We start from the raw sequence: 18,569 nt of genomic DNA on the forward strand, positions 1-18,569 counted from the left end.
GGATCGATAGTCTTTCACATTTTTTTGTTCCAAAGAGAAGATTGATTGCTAGGAGTTACCTGGTGCTCGTTTCTACTTCTCTCACTCCTCATTATTGTTCAAATTAGGCATTTTCTGGGGACCCGAGGGAGGTGGCATTAAAAATCAGTGACCCACTGACATTCACATCAAGCACCAGATGTTTGGCAGAACAACCTTTGACACCAACTTATTACGGTCAAGGAGTAAGACAGCGTTTCAAACAAGTGGATTAAGCAGGAGCAGGCTATGGAAAGATCAGGGACGTACGACGGGGGAAGTTACAGCTCGCGCCAGTGAGGAGGAAATAGTCACAATGCTGCCTTCTCATGAATCATTAAGTAGCCCCATGCCTCTTAGCTCTACTCAAAATGCTGCGTTTTCTACTATGGGTCTGAAACGGAGAGCAAGGGTGTTTTTTGACAGCTGCATTACTGCTGATAAGCAAGACTCTGCCAGCTGATCAAGTACTGAGACAAGCATCCCGAGCAGCAGCAACACAGCAGCACTAGTCACTACGAGCAGTGGCAGTCAGTAGCAGCAGCATTAACAGCAGAAGCAGCAGCAACAGCAACTCTCTCCTGCCTTTTTTTCTTCTTTGTGGAGTTATAATCTGTTCTGAGAACAACAGCCAGGGAAGACGGGACAAGTGGATCAGGGCTGATAGCTGTCATCAAAACAACCCCAAACGCAGACCTGGCTGCCCACATGCCGATCGAATTTGTTTGCAAAATCAAATTTGCAGAGGAGGATGAGAAGCAGAAAGGCAAACAGGATGGGGACAAAGAGAGCCTGATTGAGGAGAGCTGCACACCTCCAGCTAAGGACCTGGTCGGCTTCGCCAACTCCAGCTCTCTCCACGGGATTAACCACATCTTTGTCTCGGGGCGCCTGGGCATTCGGCAGACCCTCTGGGCACTTGCCCTTTTGGCTTCTCTGGCACTCTTTTTGTACCAGGCAGCAAAGTGTGCCGTCTCTTACCTGGAGCACCCTCACGTCACGGCTTTGAATGAGGAAGCAAGTCCTGAGATGGTCTTTCCCGCTGTGACCATCTGCAACATCAACCGCTTTCGTTTCTCTGCTCTCACCGACGCTGACATCTACCACCTGGCTAACCTCACAGGTCTACCGCCAAAAAACCGGGATGGCCACAAGCCCACTGATTTGGACTATCCTGCACCGGATATGCAGGACATCTTCAACCGGACGGGACATCAGCTGGATGAGATGCTGAAGAGCTGCAACTTCAGTGGACAGAACTGCTCTGCCGAAGACTTCTCTGTGGTAAATTGAAAAGTTTCCCAAATTAGCTGACTTGCTTGTGTCTTGTTCTGAGAAATAACTTAATTTAATTCAGTGTTCATCTGAACTAAAACATTTCAAATACTGAAAACACAAGGCATTAGAAAAATAAGTATACATGCTCTTATGTATTCTGAATTTTATGAAACACAGTTCCTTGTGATATAGCACTTTTCTTGTTTTTCCAAAACACCTGGAGGCCTAAAAGAAAATGTTGAAGTCAGCAAAATATTTTAAAGTGTAATTAGTGTAATTTAAATTCTCTGTTCTAGTGTTACTTGAAGAGCCATGTACTTTTTCTGGGACAAGCTTATAAAAATAGGATTCAGAGCTCTGTGTCAGTTAGCTTTCATCATGCACAGGGCAGCAACAGTTCTCTCATGATTTCCTAGTGTTTGAGAATGTAACGGCATGGAACAACTGCTCTGGCTCCCCTAATGGGAAAAAAGAAAGCTGCGCCTGACTGTTTACTTTTCAAATACACAGCTGTGATTTTGTACTGCCTCTGATGCCAGCAGCTGAGAGAGTTCATGGCAACAAAATCATATTTTAAAAGCGAACTTCTCTTTCCCTTACTCCCTCTCTCTTTGTCTCTCTGGCATTGCGGAACCGCTGCCTAGATCTCTCAGCTCTTGAACCTTTCAGGAAGGAAGGAGTAATGTTCCTCCAACGTTGTATTTCAATCTCACTGCTGTTAAGATTAAATATTTAGAGACAGACATACATGATTTTTGCATTAGCCAGATTGACTAAAAGGAATTAAAAAATGTCTTCTCTCACATCCGGTCAGGAAGGTCCTCTGTCTGTGTGTGTGTGTGTGTGTGTGTGTGTGGGTGTCTGTGTATTGTGTGTGTGTGTGTGGGTGTCTATGTATTGTGTCTGTTGTGCACTATTTATTAAAGCCACAGTCCTGATAGCAGATGGATTTTTTCCCTCTCTCCAGGAGGAACAGGAATATGCAATGGCTTTAGTGATGATAAAGGACTGGTGTCAAGTCTTAATAGGGTGTGTTGAACATTGATATGCTCACTTTCCTGAGACCCAAGGATTATCTCTTATCATGGTGATTAAACAGTATTACCCTTTGATCTGCCATGTTACAGACCAAGGAAATAATGACTTATCCTCCCTTATTTCTGTGACTGTTGCAATGTATTTGCAGCTTGTTTCTATATGTAGTACATCTGATCTTCAAAAGAATCACTCACATAGTGACATGTTATTGCCCCTGACATATAGTAAGATCCCTGTAGATTTGTCTTTTTTTCATCATGCTAAAATAATAACAAAATGACGGGTAAAGATGGCAAAATACTGTGGAGATGCGATTCCAAAAGTTTGCAATGTGCTTGGGTTCAAGCTATTGCTACACCAGTTGATGAGAATGTCCTATGACACTTTGACAGTCCCTTCTCTCTAAGTACATTAATTAGGGGAAGATTGTGACATCCAGGAACGGGGCTGTCCTGTGTCAGCTGTTGAAACCTCGCTAGTTCCCTGGGATGGGGAGTGACTTCAGCACAGATTAAGATCCCGTTGAAAGTTCCTAAAGTTGCTGTTTTCTCTCTGTCAGCTATGTGATCTGCATTTCGGGGGCTGTCAGTTAGATTTGTTACAGGCTTCCTACTGCCTCCACGCATGACAAGTCATTTATTCCACCCCCAAAGGCTGCACAACTGGGAGGGAGCGTCCGTGTGAGGAGCCAGCCTTCCTGGGTTGGGAGCTCTGGGTGAGGGCAGGCAGGGATAGGATGGGAGGGATGTGCGCTAGCTAGCTAACGGGTGTTAAACCCAGCCACAGTCTCTCTCACACGGCATGTACTCCTCTTTTCATGTGTGCGTGCCTCTGAGGAGCATGGAGCAACAGAAGTGTGAACCACAGTATGCAGCTAAGGCTGAATATTAAACTAACTCAGTAGAAGCATTGTTATTACAGGCGAGATGCTATTAAACACACACTCTTTATTATGTTCCTTAGTGATTTGCATATATCGGGAAGGCCTTTTGCTCAGGGTTGTGATTTTCAATGGATCATTCAGAGGTTTCCAGATGTTTTGTTTAGGTAATGACGGAGATGTTGCTCTGGGGAAAAGTGTCTGATGAGTAGTCTCATTCCAAGGCATTTGTCATTTCACTATTTGTACCTATAGAAACATTCTGTCTGTCTTTATTACCTTGAAACTGATATTTTATTAGGATATTTTTCAACTGGTCTCTCACAAAACACTTTAGTGTTCTCAAGTTACATGGTGTGACACACTGTGAGTCTGAATCATGTGCTTTGAAATGCAATAATTGGAAAGGGAAAAAGGAATTCAAACCATGCATTTGCGCTTGAGGCACTCAAGACCCCAACAAGATAGCGATACATAGCAATTTATTTTACATTCTGGTCCCTAAGAGTGAAATGATTGTCAAAGAAAAATAAGCTTAGTTCAAAACTTGTGTGTTTGTCATCCAAACACAGTAGCTCTGTGGAACCCTATCGTCAGAAACACCTTGGATAGACGTGGACCTGTTTTTCACAAGATTGATTGGTGTATTTTTTGCTGTTCTTTTGCATTGAAAAGAAAATGCTAAGAAAAATGCAGCTACTAGCGTAGTCGTATTTTATGTTTTACAGATGTAACGCAACGTTAGCCATTCCCGGTCCCTATTCAATTCAACAACCTGTTTTCCAAGTAGGTCTTGATGTTTATATTGAATTTAAGAATGTATTGACTGGTCAACAAATAGGAAAACAAATGGCTGATCTATTTTAGGACGCCGTCTTACATAATTACATATCAGAAGGATTTGTTTCCCTTCATTAGGCAGATTGTCCTCATTGTTTGACTAGCATTTTATACCATTTGGTATAATTAAAAATCATATTGACTCTGATTATTTTAGCACCGGATAGAGCTGACCCAACATGCCATGAATAAATATTTTATTCCCAGTTTTTTTAACCTACAGGATAATTGTTCTTTCATTGTGTTGTGCTATCGTGTAGATCCGTCTCCGCAGCATGTGCAGAGAGCCCTTTGGCATTTTAAAGAGGATATTTTGGATTTGTTTGCTCTCTCGGTCGGCTCTGTTTGCAGCTGTATTATCAGATTTATCTCGCATTAAGGACAGATCCCTTCTGCATATATTCATATGATGTTAGCAATCTATGAAACCTGGGTTAACGCAGACACAATTAAAGGTCCCCCTCTGCAATTTGTCATTTCTGTTAAGTCCTTGTTGAGAGGCGGGTATGTAAGTCCTTGTTGAGAGGCTGATGTGTAAGTCCTTGTTGAGAGGCTGGTGTGTAAGTCCTTGTTGAGAGGCTGGCGTGTAAGTCCTTGTTGAGAGGCGTGTATGTAAGTCCTTGTTGAGAGGCTGGTGTGTAAGTCCTTGTTGAGAGGCTGGTGTGTAAGTCCTTGTTGAGAGGCTGGTGTGTTTTAATAGATCATTGAATATTTAACAACGTGATCCTGAATGGTTAACTGTTCTTGATCTCCTCTACCTCATCTATTTCAATCAAATCAGAAGTGTTGGAGCAAGGATAATGAAATCAATAGTATGCAGAATGGCTAGGCAAGCATGTATGGTGATGCTATTGTTGATCCTTACCAAGGCAGACATCTGCCTAACTAGAGATCTGGGGCTTTGTCCATACACTATGTGGCTTTGAGCCAGCTTGTATTAACCTACAGCTTGTTATTGCTAAGCTCTAGTGAATTTCCTATCGGCAAAAACTCACAAGTCAACAACAAAAGTAGGCACTCTTTATATCTGATTCCTTTGTGTCGTCCTGTGAAATGTTTTCCCATGAACAGGTGCTCTGTGTTGACTCTGTGTGGCTGGCACCCACTCTCTCCCGGTGTGGCATGTCTCTCTTGTCTTGGAGTGAGTGCTGCAAATGAGCGGAGTGTGTGAATGACATCAGGTCCCCCAGTGGGTTCAGGTCCCCCCCCCCATCCGTCCAGCACCCTGACGGAGGACTGGGGACCGTGAAAGTGACCGCCTTTCTGGAGCTTCATCTGAAACAGCCTGTCAATTAACCGTCCAGTTCCACTGCTGTGGGCCTCTCTCTCCACAGCTTACCATGCTACTCCACATCTGATGTACAGACCCACTCTGAATTCAGAGCCATCTTTAGTTAGGTTATGAGCAGCTAGGGAGACCACAAATTTACATCTGTTTTTCCCTCTAATGCACAGTCTTTATAGCTATTGCTCCTCCATGTGTAAAGAAATACTTCCGGTGATCCTGTATCATTCTGCTCTTTTTTTAATCAGTCATTTAGCAGACGCTCTTATCCAGAGCGACTTACAGTTAGTGAGTGCATACATTATGATTATTATTTTTTATACTGGCCCCCCGTGGGAATCGAACCCACAACCCTGGCATTGCAAACACCATGCTCTACCAACTGAGCTATATCCTTGCCGGCCATTCCCTCCCCTACCCTGGACGACGCTGGGCCAATTGTGCACCGCCGCATGGGTCTCCTGGTCGCGGCCGGCCAAGACAGAGCCTGGATTCGAACCAGGATCTCTAGTGGCACAGCTAGCACTGCGATGCAGTGCCTTAGACCCCTGCACCACTCGGGAGGTGGTGACCACTGCTCTCTGATGGGGGATACGCAAAGAGTACTGTAGGTGTAACCTATTCCAGCCCTGTCCCACACACTGTCCTCCTCCTCCACTCTGCCACGCTCACTGGAGATGAATTAGTCAAATTGGTCGGCTGCTTTACTCGATATGCATCATCAACATCTAATCAGATAAGTCCAACCTGTCACCAGCTACTGTATAATACAAAACCAAACAGTTTATTTTCTTAAAGGATTTTGCTTTTTTATAATTCCTGAGCAGATTTAAAACATCTTACCTCTGCAAGGTTTGGAGCACTAGGCTGTATATGAGGAGAAGCTAGAGCTTGGGGATGGCTTCTAACGCCACAATAAAGGCTTCTAATGCTCTGGTGCAGCTAACCCCCTTCTAACTCCTGTGTGTCTTCTACTCATACATTTGTCTCCTTTTGACAAGTAGTACACCAAGCTGTTGGTGGTGTTAATGTGTGTGCGTGCGTGCGTGCTTGTGTGTACACACACGTTTCATCACAGGCTGAAGGACTTGGTTCAACAAGATTGATAATAACCCCCAACTGGCCCTCCCCTTCCATGGATCGATACATCCTTCAGTCAGATTGCTTCCCAGGCCTTAAGCCTAGTGTGACTAATTATATGGTTGCTGTGTTTTGGTCTCTGCTGCATTTGTTGATGCTGCCAGAGCCAGGTTCGAGTTTGATTCTAGTCTAGAGCAACATTTCTATTTGTAGAAACAGAGTTGTTGGTCGAACTCAGTCAATATTTGTTTCTTTTGCATTTGTTTCTATTGGGCACAAAATAATCTGAAACACAACCAAAAATAACTGCAAATGCATACAAGTTTGTAGAATCACAAGCTTGATGTCATTGCGTGCTAGGAATATGGGACCAAATACTAAACATTTGACTATTTATTTCTAGGAATATTTAGGGGTGTCTTATTTTAACCCCTACCTTTTTGAGAAAAAAAGTATTACTTGTTAAACAAAATCTTTCTCTGAGCAATTGTAGAAGTATAAAATAATATAATCTCCCCATTGTATGTAACGTACAATATAGCTCAGTATTTGAATTATTAATTTTATACAGTCATTATTGCTAATCTTTATCAAGGGTGTCAATAATTTTGGACCCTACAGTATGTTTTGAAAAACAGTGTTTGCGCTCTCCGTCTGAATACAGTAGGGCTGCATTTCAAATGGCACCCTATTCCCTATGTGTGAGCAGTAATGAACTATACTGAACAAAAATATAAATGCAACATAAAACAATTTCCACGATTTTACTGAGTTACAGTTCATATAAGGAAATCAGTCAATTGAAATAAATAAATTAGGCCCTAAACTATGGATTTCACATGACTGGGCAGGGGCGCAGCCATTGGGTGGGACATATGCCCTCCCAGGCCCACCCATGGCTGCGCCCCTGCCCAGTCATGTGAAATCCATAGTTTAGGGCCTAATTTATTTATTTCAATTGACTGATTTCCTTATAGCCAGGCCCAGCCAATCAGAATTAGTTTTTGCCCCACAAAAGGGCTTTATTACAGACAGAAATACTCCTCAGTTTCATCAGCTGTCCGGGTGGCTGGTCTCAGACGATCCCGCAGGTGAAGAAGCTGGATGTGTAGGTCGTTGGCTGGCGTGGTTACACGTGGTCTGCGGAGGCCGGTTGGACGTACTGCCAAGTTCTCTATAACGACGTTGGAGGCGGCTGCACACTCCCTCAAAACTTGTGACATCTGTGGCATTGTGTTATGTGACAAAACTGCACATTTTAGATTGTCTTTTTATTGTCCCCAGCACAAGGTGTACCTGTGTAATGATCATGCTGTTTAATCAGCTTCTTGATATGCCACACCTGTCAGGTGGATGGATTATCTTGGCAAAGTAGAAATGCTCAATAACAGGGATGTAAACAAATTTGTGCACAACATTTGAGAGAAATAATGTTTTTGTGCATATGGAACATTTCTGGGATCTTTTATTTCAGCTCATGAAACATGGGACCAACACTTTACATGTTGCGTTTATATTTTTCTTCACTATATAAAGGGAATAGTGCACCAAGTAATGTTCTATATAGGGAATGGGGTGCCATTTGGGACATAACCTAGGTGCTGATGATGAAAGCTACTGACCAAAGATGCACTGTACAGTAAGTACTCTTTCCTTTCTTCAGTGGAGACAGCCGTGAGAGCTGTTTTTGCTCGGTTTTCAATTCGCCGAAGACATTAGTGGAAATGCTTGTGAAAAATTTATCAAGCCTGCTTTTAGACCACACCAGTTAATGGATGCGTGCCTGTCATATTCTTTAACCAGTATTGCTTATATACTTTGGAAGAGACCGTATGTTTACATTTGAAAGATATTTAAAATGTAGAAACCATTGTGGCTGCGATTTGTATGGAAATAGCAGTGATCACTTGGGCTACCATTCAGTGACAGGAAATGACAAGGAGCACAAATGTCACGGTACATATCTACCCCAGCACTATCTGTATCTGCATGAGGCATTGTCTGTGCCTGGTATATCTGCTTGGCTGGACAATTGGCCCGTGTTCTGAATTATGTCTAATGTCACACACTTGGCTCGGCCCCTTGTTGATCTTTCGAGGGTGGCCTGGCCCCACACTTGCATAAATTATAGAGCGGAATTTCAAACATTGTATCTCCTTTTCTGTGCCCATTTTATACCTATTTGCATATTTGCCACTATTGCTAAAAAAATATATGCAATCCAGGTAGGACCTACAGTGGCATGACAGTCAGGTGTGAAATTCTGTCTTGATCATTCAGATCATAAGTGTCCTGAAGAGGACCACTACTAGAATCACTTTTCCTGTGAGAGAGGTTTGTTAAAGCCTGTGGTATGGTTCCCTATATTGCTATATATAGACTCTAGAAAACATTAGGCCTGATTTACTAAGCATTTAAACTAGTACAAAGTTTGCACCTTTGAGTTTTAGAAGGGCATCCACCATAGTGGGATGATTTAGCTCAGAAGGGCATCCACCATAGTGGGATGATTTAGAAGGGCATCCCCCCTAACTTAGAATACCAGATGCAAACTTTGCACTGGTGTAAATGGACATCTGTTATGTTGACTGGGGAAAAAATAAAAATGTAAATAACCTTTGACGGTACTTTAGTTAATAAAGGAATGAATATATTCAAATAAAGTAAATAAATCATGTCTAAAGGTAGCCTAGTTACTTGAACAAGGTTTTCAGTACCTTGAATAAATCACAAGTTATGCCAAGATTTTCATGATCATTTATATATTTATATTTCTGTACATGGCCTAATCTTTCCAGACAGACAATTTCCCTTTGTGCCAGACTAGCAGGTTGTGTGGAGACGTGATGTTGACAAACCACTCAACCTTCAGGTGCAGAGAAATGTCATCTGATGTTATTTCCCAGTGCTTGATTTGCAACCTCTCATTTTGTCATCCTGCTAGTACATTTTACTTATGACATGTCTGAGGTGCAGGGAATACATTAGCGTAATCAACTGCACTTAAAAGCACCAAATTACTTCCTCTTAGATTCCAATATGATATGGCTACACTGTCTATTTATTCATGTTTTTTCCTCCTCCAGTCATGCCATATTACAAATGAATATATACATTTTGTGGATATACACACATTTACACAATTTAAAGTAAACTTTGGGAAACTGAATAATTCGGGTGGTGCAGCAGATTACATGACTGGACCCCTCGACATTGTACATTCCAAATTCACTCTGACCATGACTGGTCAGTTGGTTCCTCGGTGGTCCAGACAGGGCCGGACTGTGTCTCTCTTGGCTGTGGTCTGATCTACTCTTCATGTCCCTTTGTCTTCTGCCTGACCTACACCTTTCCCCTGGGGTCTGTCCCAAATGGCACCCTATTCTCTATATACAGTGCACTACTTTGGACCAAAGCCATGGGCCCTGGTCAAAAGTGCACTATATAGGGAATATTGTGCCATTTGGGACACAACCCCTTGATTAAAGTCTACAGCTGGAATAAGCAGAGCTTCGAAGTGAGTCACATAAGCAACCTTTCCAGCTTTAAGAGCAGTCTTGTAACTACAGCTGTATTTGTTGTTTCTTTATACACTGAGTGTACAAAACATTAGAAACACGTGCTCTTTCCGTGACAGACTGACAAGGTGAATCCAGGTGAAAGCTATGATCCCTTATTGATGTCACCTGTTAAATCCACTTCAAGCAGTGTAGATGAAGGGAGGAGACAGGTTAAAGAATGATTTTTAAGCCTTGAGACAATTATGACATGGATTGTTTATGTGTGGCATTCAGAGGGTGAATGGGCAAGACAACATTTTTAAGTGCCTTTGAACGGGGTATGGTAGTAGGTGCCCGGCGCTCCAGTTTGAGTGTGGCAAGAAATGCAACACTGCTGTGTTTTTCACACTCAACTGTTTCCCGTGTGTATCAACAATGGTCCACCACCCAAATGACATCCAGCCAATGGCAGGCCAGTGGTCGAAAACAGGACATTGATGAAAGAGGACAAAGGAGGCTGACACAAATTGTGCAGAGCAACACACAGGCCACAGATAGTCTACTGACAGTCCAGTAGAGTCGTGGTCAAACGTTTTGAGAATGACACAAGTATTGGTCTTCACAAAGTTCGCTGCTTCAGTGTTATGAGATATTTTTGTCAGATGTTACTATGGTATACTGAAATATAATTACAAGCATTCCATAAGTGTCAAATGCTTTTATTGACAATTACATTACGTTTATGCAAAGAGTCAATATTTGCAGTGTTGACCCTTCTTTTTCAAGACCTCTGCAATCTGCCCTGGTATGCTGTCAATTAACTTCTGGGCCACATCCTGACTGATGGCAGCCCATTGTTGCATAATCAATGCTTGGAATTTGTCAGAATTTGTGGGTTTTTGTTTGTCCATCCGCCTCTTGAGGATCGACCACAAGTTCTCAATGGGATTAAGGTCTGGGGAATTTCCTGGCCATGGACCCAAAATGTCGATGTTTTGTTCCCCGAGCCACTTAGTTATCACTTTTGCCTCATGGCAAGGTGCTCCATCATGCTGGAAAAGGCATTGTTCGTCACCAAACTCTTCTTGGATGGTTGGGAGAAGCTGCTCTCGGAGGATGTGTTGGTACCATTCTTTATTCATGGCTGTGTTCTTAGGCAAAATTGTGAGTGAGCCCACTCCCTTGGCTGAGAAGCAACACTGCACATGAATGGTCTCAGGATGCTTTACTGTTGGCATGACACAGGACTGATGGTAGTGCTCACCTTGTCTTCTCCGGACAAGGTGTTTTCCGGATGCCCCAAACAATCGGAAAAGGGATACATCAGAGAAAATGACTTTACCCCAGTCCTCAGCAGTCCAATCCCTGTACCTTTTGCAGAACATCAGTCTGTCCCTGATGTTTTTCCTGGAGAGAAGTGGCTTCTTTGCTGCCCTTCTTGACACCAGGCCATCCTCCAAAAGTATTTGCCTCACTGTGCGTGCAGATGCACTCACACCTGCCTTCTGTCATTCCTGAGCAAGCTCTGCACTGGTGATGCCCCGATCCCGCAGCTGAATCAACTTTAAGAGACGGTCCTGGCGCTTGCTGGACTTTCTTGGGCACCCTGACGCCTTCTTCACAACAATTGAACCTCTCTCCTTGAAGTTCTGGATGATCCGATAAATGGTTAATTTAGGTACAATCTTACTAGCAGCAATATCCTTGCCTGTGAAGCCCTTTTTGTGCAAAGCAATGATGACGGCATGTGTTTCCTTGCAGGTAACCATGGTTAACAGAGGAAGAACAATGATGTCAAGCACCACCCTCCTTTTAAAACTTCCAGTCTGTTATTCTAACTCAATCAGCATGACAGAGTGATCTCTAGCCTTGTCCTTGTCAACACTCTCACCTGTGTTAACGAGACAATCACTTACATGATGGCAGCTGGTCCTTTTGTGGCGGGCTGAAATGCAGTGGAAATGTTTTTTTGGGGGATTAAGTTCATTTTAATGGCAAAGAGGGACTTTGCAATTAATTGCAATTCATCTGATCACTCTTCATGACATTCTGGAGTATAGGCAAATTGCCATCATCAAAACTGAGGCAGCAGACTTTATGAAAATTTGTATTTGTGTCATTCTCAAAACCTTTGACCACGACTGTACAACATTGGTGCCCAAAGACCCATAAAATAATGCAGAACTCGTCGTACCTTGACACGAATGGGGTATGGCAGCCAACGACCTTACAGAGTTCCACTTCTTTCAGCAAAAAACAAGAAACTGCAGTTGCAGTGGGCTAAGGAACGAAAACACTGGACACTGGAGAATAGGAAAAACATTGCCTGGTCTGATGAATCCCGGTTCCTGCTGTTTCACGCTGATGGGAGGACTAGGGTATGGAGAAAACCACATGAGTACATGCATCCATCATGCCGCATGTCAACATTGCAGGCTGGCGGTGGTGGTGTGATGTTGTTGTTGTGGGGTGTGTTTTCATGGCACACATTGGGCCCCTTGATAAAAGTTGAGCAACGTTTGAATGCCACAGGATATCTGAACATCATTGCCAATCAGGTGCATCCCTTAATGGCAGCAGTGTATCCATCTGAGAATATATTTTTTTCAGCTGGGTAATGCCCCATGCCACAAGACTAGGATTGTCCAGGAATGGTTCCACGAACATGACAGTGATTTTAGCTTAATGCAGAATGCAGTGGCTTGCCCAGTCACCAGATCTCAATCTAATTGAGCATCTGTGGGATGAGATGGAACGAGCTATTCGGAGTAGAGATCCACTACCAGCCAACTTGACAAAACTGTGGGAAGCATTGGAGTCAATATGGGCCAGCATCCTTGTGGAATGCTTTCGACACCTTGTTGAGTCTATGCCCGACGACTTGAGGCTGATCTGAGGGCAAAAGGGGGTGCAACTCAATATTAGGAAATTGTTTTTGTTTTGTACACTCAGTGTACCATCCTTCCCTGACAGTGTTGTCAATATTAATTATGTTTATCCTAATGTAGGCTAATGTGAAAGCTGTGCGTTTCATTGTCAATAACGTGAAATAACCTATTAAAGTTGAATCACAGATAACTTGGTGCACATCAGGAAAGAAATCTGAAATGTGTGCTGACATTGATCCAGCAGGGAGAGGACCTAGTGGCTCTGATTTAACACTGTTGTCCCAAGAGGGAAGTCCCTTTGGCCATTAATGGCAACACTGTCCTCATGGCTTTGGTTCCCCTCATGACCATAGAAACATTATTTATGAGGATCATAGGTCGAGGTGTATAAGGGGATTAAAAGTTACTTGGGAGAGTCTTGCCCATCATCAAACATTGTTGCATAAAACAAAGCACTTATTTTAATAACAGAATTCACTGCACTTTTGATGGTCACGCACTACTGTGTGTGTGCAGCTGATTGGAGCACTTGAACGTAAATACCTTAATTAGAGCTTTTCTCATCTAAAGATAAGTTAAGAATATAGGCTATAAATCAGAAATCAGCAATTCAGACAGCTTTTGGGGCACATTCTTACCACAAGTCTGTGAATAATTTAACATCTTTATCTGGCACTCCTGGCTCATTTGGTTGTTTTTTCTACATCACTATGAACGTTTTAAGATATTATTGGGCATACTACATTTTTATGTCTCATACAGCTATGTGTAATAGATCCAATAAGACCCCATTGAGTTGTTTGCCGCCATATTGGGAAAAGGTGAGGAACTGAGAAAGTTAGAGGGTCAAAGATCATGCCCCCAAAGCATGCTAACCGACTTTGGGAAACCCTGGCCTTGGTAACCAAACATACTTGCTAGTTTAGCTAACCAAACCATTTGTCCTAGCTTGCTATTATGAAAATAAAATTCAACAAAAGCAGCTCAAACATGTACAGTAAGAAATAACTATAGCCATTGAATTCTAACGTGCAGATATGCCATGCGTTATATGGAAATAATGCACTCTCTAGGATACACTTCAAGCCAATCAGATACGAGTATTCAACAATGCCATGGTATGAATCATTTTGAAAAGGTAATTGCATGACCTTTCAGAACCACTTGTCAAACAAAGATTAAAATGTACCGGGGTTTCCTTTTTTAAGCAATTTATACAGGTAATTCTGATATGTACCCTAGAGGTCAAAGGTCAAAGTTCTGATGACCTGAACATTCCAAAAACGTTGGATAGCTGTGAATCTAAGCTTTCCAATTATATGATTAAAGGGTATACGTGAGCAATAACTTGTTGTATACTGACATTGTTTGTCAAAGGGTAAAATCCCTATGAGAAAAATTAATGGGATGGAGGGATGAATGAATGAAAGAGTGATAACAGAGAAAGCTACCATCGCTGTACTGCTATCACACATTTTACAACTCTAGGGACATGGACCTTCAAGAAAATCACTGAGACATCGTCGTCCCAAGTGAACCCGACAGCCCAAATTTGGGGGTTTGGCTCATGGACTATATAGAGTGCAATACTTTTGGACAAGGCACATAGCCTTTGCCATAGGGCTTTGTTCAAAAGTTGTGCACTATATAGAGAATAGGGTGCCATTTGTGAAGTATCTTCAGAGTAAAGGAAGGAAGGGGTAATAGCATGCTTCGGAACTGATCTCCAAAGTCCAGGAAATAAACAAATGTCACAGTGCTTCACTCACAAATCACCACCCTTTTTCCCTTCGTCTTTGACCTTCACCGTCGACTCTGTTCTAAGGGGAATTAACAGGATGCTAATGTTTCATTAGTATGTTCTACCATAATGAAAATGCTCCCCTGAGACCACTTGTATACTTTTCCATAATGGGTATAATGCCCCTTAACTGACAATTAATTAGCAAGTTGAGGTAGCAGGCTAATATATAAATAATCACCACGATATTGAGGAACATCAGGGATGATAATGTGCAATAGAACCTGAGATATAGGAGTGGTATTGAGATATATAGAACAAGACTTGTTATAGAACAAATAGGCTGCTCTTTGTGCCAAAAGAGGGCTGACAATACAATTGTTGCGCTCTTAACATCATTATATTCTTGAATATTGATGATCTAATGGGTATTGTCATACTTTCTGTAAAGAAGAGTATTTGGCAGCTCCTGAGGAAGCGTAACAGCTACGGATCAATAACAGCAGAGTACTATACATGATTATAAACTGGGTGGTTCGAGCTCTGAATGCTGATTGACTGACACCAGTGGTATATCAGACCGTTTACCACAGGTATGACAAAATGTTTATTTTTACTGCTCTAATTATATTGGTAACCAGTTTATAATAGCAATAAGGCACCTCGGGGGTTTGTGGTATATGGCCAATATATCACGGCTAAGGGCTGATCCAGGCACTCCACGTTGCGTCGTCCCTAAGAACAGCCCCTAGCCGTGGTATATTGGCCATATACCACACCCCCTCTGGCTTTATTGCTTAATTAAACTGAACAAATATATAAACGCAACATGCAACAATTTTAACGATTTTACTGAGTTACAGTTAATATAAGGAAATCAGTCAATTTAAATTAATTCATTAGGCCCTAATCTATGGATTTCACATGACTGGGCAGGAGCGTAGCCATGGGTGTGCATGGGAGGGCATAGGTCCACCCAATTGGGAGCCAGGCCCAGCCAATCAGAATGAGTATTTCCCTACAAAAGGGCTTTATTACAAATAAAAATACTCCTCAGTTTCATCAGATGTCCGGGTGGCTGGTCCCAGACGATCCCACAGGTGAAGAAGCCGGATGTGTAGGTCCTGGGCTGGCGTGGTTACAAGTGGTCTGCGGTTGTGAGGCCGGTTGGACGTATTGCAGAATTCTCTAAAACGACGTTGGAGGCGGCTTATGGTAGAGAAATTAACATTCAATTCCCTGGCAACAGCTCTGGTGGACATTCCTGCAGTCAGCATGCCAACTGCACGCTCCTTCAAAACTTGAGACATCTGTGGCATTGTGTTGTGTGACAAAACTGCACATTTTAGAGTGGCCTTTTATTGTCCCCAGCACAATGTGCACCTGTGTAATGATCATGCTGTTTAATCAGCTTCTTGATATGCCACATCTGTTCGGTGGTCGCACCACTTGGCACAGCTCTTTATTCCCAAAGTGCTACTGAATGAGCACAGGGGGAGAGAGGGGTGAAATGGCTGTCCACTTCTGTGCTGGACCAGCTGTTTCGGGAACTAAATTGGAGCCACCCCATATGCCGACCTGCCGTATGCTATTGGAGTGTTCCAAATTGGGACGTTATCGGCCTCATTTCCTGCCCCTCTGATTCAGCTTGTAAAAAAGTCAAGCAGCTCTCCTACTCAGAGAGCGCATTGCCACAATGGATTCACCCTTTAGAGGGGAAATCACAAGCCACCCACAGAACTGGACTGCCACTCACTGCTTTCTATCTATATGTTATGCCACCCAAAGAACTGTACTGCCATTGCCTTTCATCTCTATGTTAAGGTGCATGGTGTCTTCTCAGGACAATCCGGGCCTATTTGTGGAATGTACTGTTTGTTCATAAACACATTTTAAAAACAATCAATTTGGGAGCATAGTATGTGCTTTACAACGTATCGCAAATTAACAATGTATCACAAATTAATTATTCAGTCGTCCACATGACGAATACCTGCTTTCGTGTGCTTTTGTTTCAATAATTAAACTTTCTGCCGGTAAATGTAGTTATGATGCGAAGGTAAATAAGTCTAAAACCAACGTCGCACCAGACAGGTCCAGGTGTAGGATCTTAATTTGATCACCCTGTTGTTGCAGGAAATGCAAACATGTAGTGTATTCTAGGTTTAAAAAGGCCTCTAAAGTTTGGAATTTCCACTTTAAAATTTGACTTGATTTGCCCTAACTAAAAATGTATCACCCCCTACAAAAAGGTCCATTAATTATAATCCACACAATAATTTGCATTTCCTGTTGCTTCAGGATTATTTTCCTACTTTGAGAAACTGGTCAAATTAAGATCCTGCATCTGTATATTGATGCTCAGAAGAGGTCACCTTTAACCATGAGTCTCTATCAAATCCAGTTAGTGTAGGAAAAGGAACATGATACAGATAAATACTGAATAATAAAAGCCTTCCTTCTCCCAAATACTGGAATAAATTGCAGAGGATTAGCATCTCATTACAAAGGAGGACTGGGGATTGTGAGCAAAGCGGTGTGAAACAGGGAGCAAAAGAGGGACTGGGAGAGTTCCCTCACCTGAATATGAAAGAGGTCGTGGACGCTGGATCCCTCCCGGGATCACTGGATAAACATGCATTGACTATGGATTGCACCGCAACACTTTTTTCACATGGAAAATGTCCCAAAAAATTGTTCGGCTGCGGCAAACTTGCTATCAGACATTATTATACTCCCTGCTTTGGTCTGAGGTGATGCATCCAAGTTGGATATTTCACAGCAATGTTTCCTACCTAAACTGTGTGAGCTATTTGAGTAAACACTACTCTTGAGAAGTGTGGGTAGGTAAGAAGCTAAATCCATGGGACCACTTCTGAGAGATTAATATCAAAGCCCATGCAGGGAGTAGACGTGTATAATTTAGAGGAAACTTCACTGAAGTTGGGGGAGACTTATTGTTGTGATTATTTTTTATTTTAAAGAGTAAGACAAATACACAAATATATCATACAATCAAATAAGGCTAACAATAGACACAGGGGAATCATTTACAGATACAAAAATAGACAAACGGATGTATAAAGACATCAAACCAACAGACGGACAAAACAATAAAAAAGAAATAAAAACATACCCTTATTCAGTATACACATCATAAACACGACGACTGTGAGCTCTAGTTCTCCATGAGTAAGACATTTAAGAGTGTTAACCCTCGCAAGGCTGCCAGCCCAGACGGCATCCCTAGCCGCGTCCTCAGAGCATGTGCAGACCAGCTGGCTGGAGTGTTTACAGACATATTCAATCTCTCCCTATCCCAGTCTGTTGTCCCCACTTACTTCAAGATGTCCACCATTGTTCCTGTACCCAAGAAAGCAAAGGTAACTGAACTAAATGTCTACTTCTGTCATCATGAAGTGATTTTAGGCTAGTTAAGGATCATATCACCTGCACCTTTCCCAAAACCCTAGACCCACTACAATTTGCATACCGCCCCAACAGATCCATGGATGACGCTATCACCATCGCACTGCACACTGCCCTGTTCCATCTGGACAAGAGGAATACCTATGTAAGAATGCTGTTCATCAACAACAGCTCAGACTTAATAATATAATATGCCATTTAGCAGATTATTTTATCCAAAGCGACTTACAGTCATGTGTGCATACATTTTTACGTATGGGTGGTCCCGGGGATCGAACCCACTACCCCGGCATTACAAGCGCCATGCTCTACCAATTGAGCTACAGAGGACCAAGCTCATCACTAAGCTCGGGGCCTTGGTTCGGAACCCCACCCTCTGCAACTTGGTCCTGGAGTCCTGGCGAGTCCTGACGGGCCAACCCCTGGTTGTGAAGGTAGGCAAAAACACCTCTGCTACGCTGATCCTCAACACAGGGGCCCCACAAGGGTGTGTCCTCAGCCCCCTCCTGTACTTCCTGTTTACCGATGACTGCATGGCCATGCATATCTCCAACTCAATCATCAAGTTTGCAGAAGACAACAGTGGTACCTG

At 42.7% G+C, this 18,569-nt stretch overlaps 1 protein-coding gene across 1 annotated transcript in view; it reads left to right on the forward strand.

The window, feature by feature from the left end:
• Nucleotides 1-439: 439 nt before the first annotated feature.
• Nucleotides 440-18,569, forward strand: part of LOC311130045 (acid-sensing ion channel 4-A) — a gene marked incomplete at its 3' end in the record, with an annotated part of 143,682 nt that continues 125,552 nt past the window's right edge. The window contains exon 1 of the mRNA XM_084162667.1: nucleotides 440-1,302. Within this exon, the coding sequence (XP_084018793.1) occupies nucleotides 727-1,302 (576 nt within the window). The 5' untranslated portion in view covers nucleotides 440-726. The remainder of the gene's footprint in view (nucleotides 1,303-18,569) is intronic.

The sequence above is a fragment of the Coregonus lavaretus genome (assembly GCF_964263955.1).
Source record: "Coregonus lavaretus genome assembly, chromosome: 5".
Classification (NCBI taxonomy): domain Eukaryota; kingdom Metazoa; phylum Chordata; class Actinopteri; order Salmoniformes; family Salmonidae; genus Coregonus; species Coregonus lavaretus.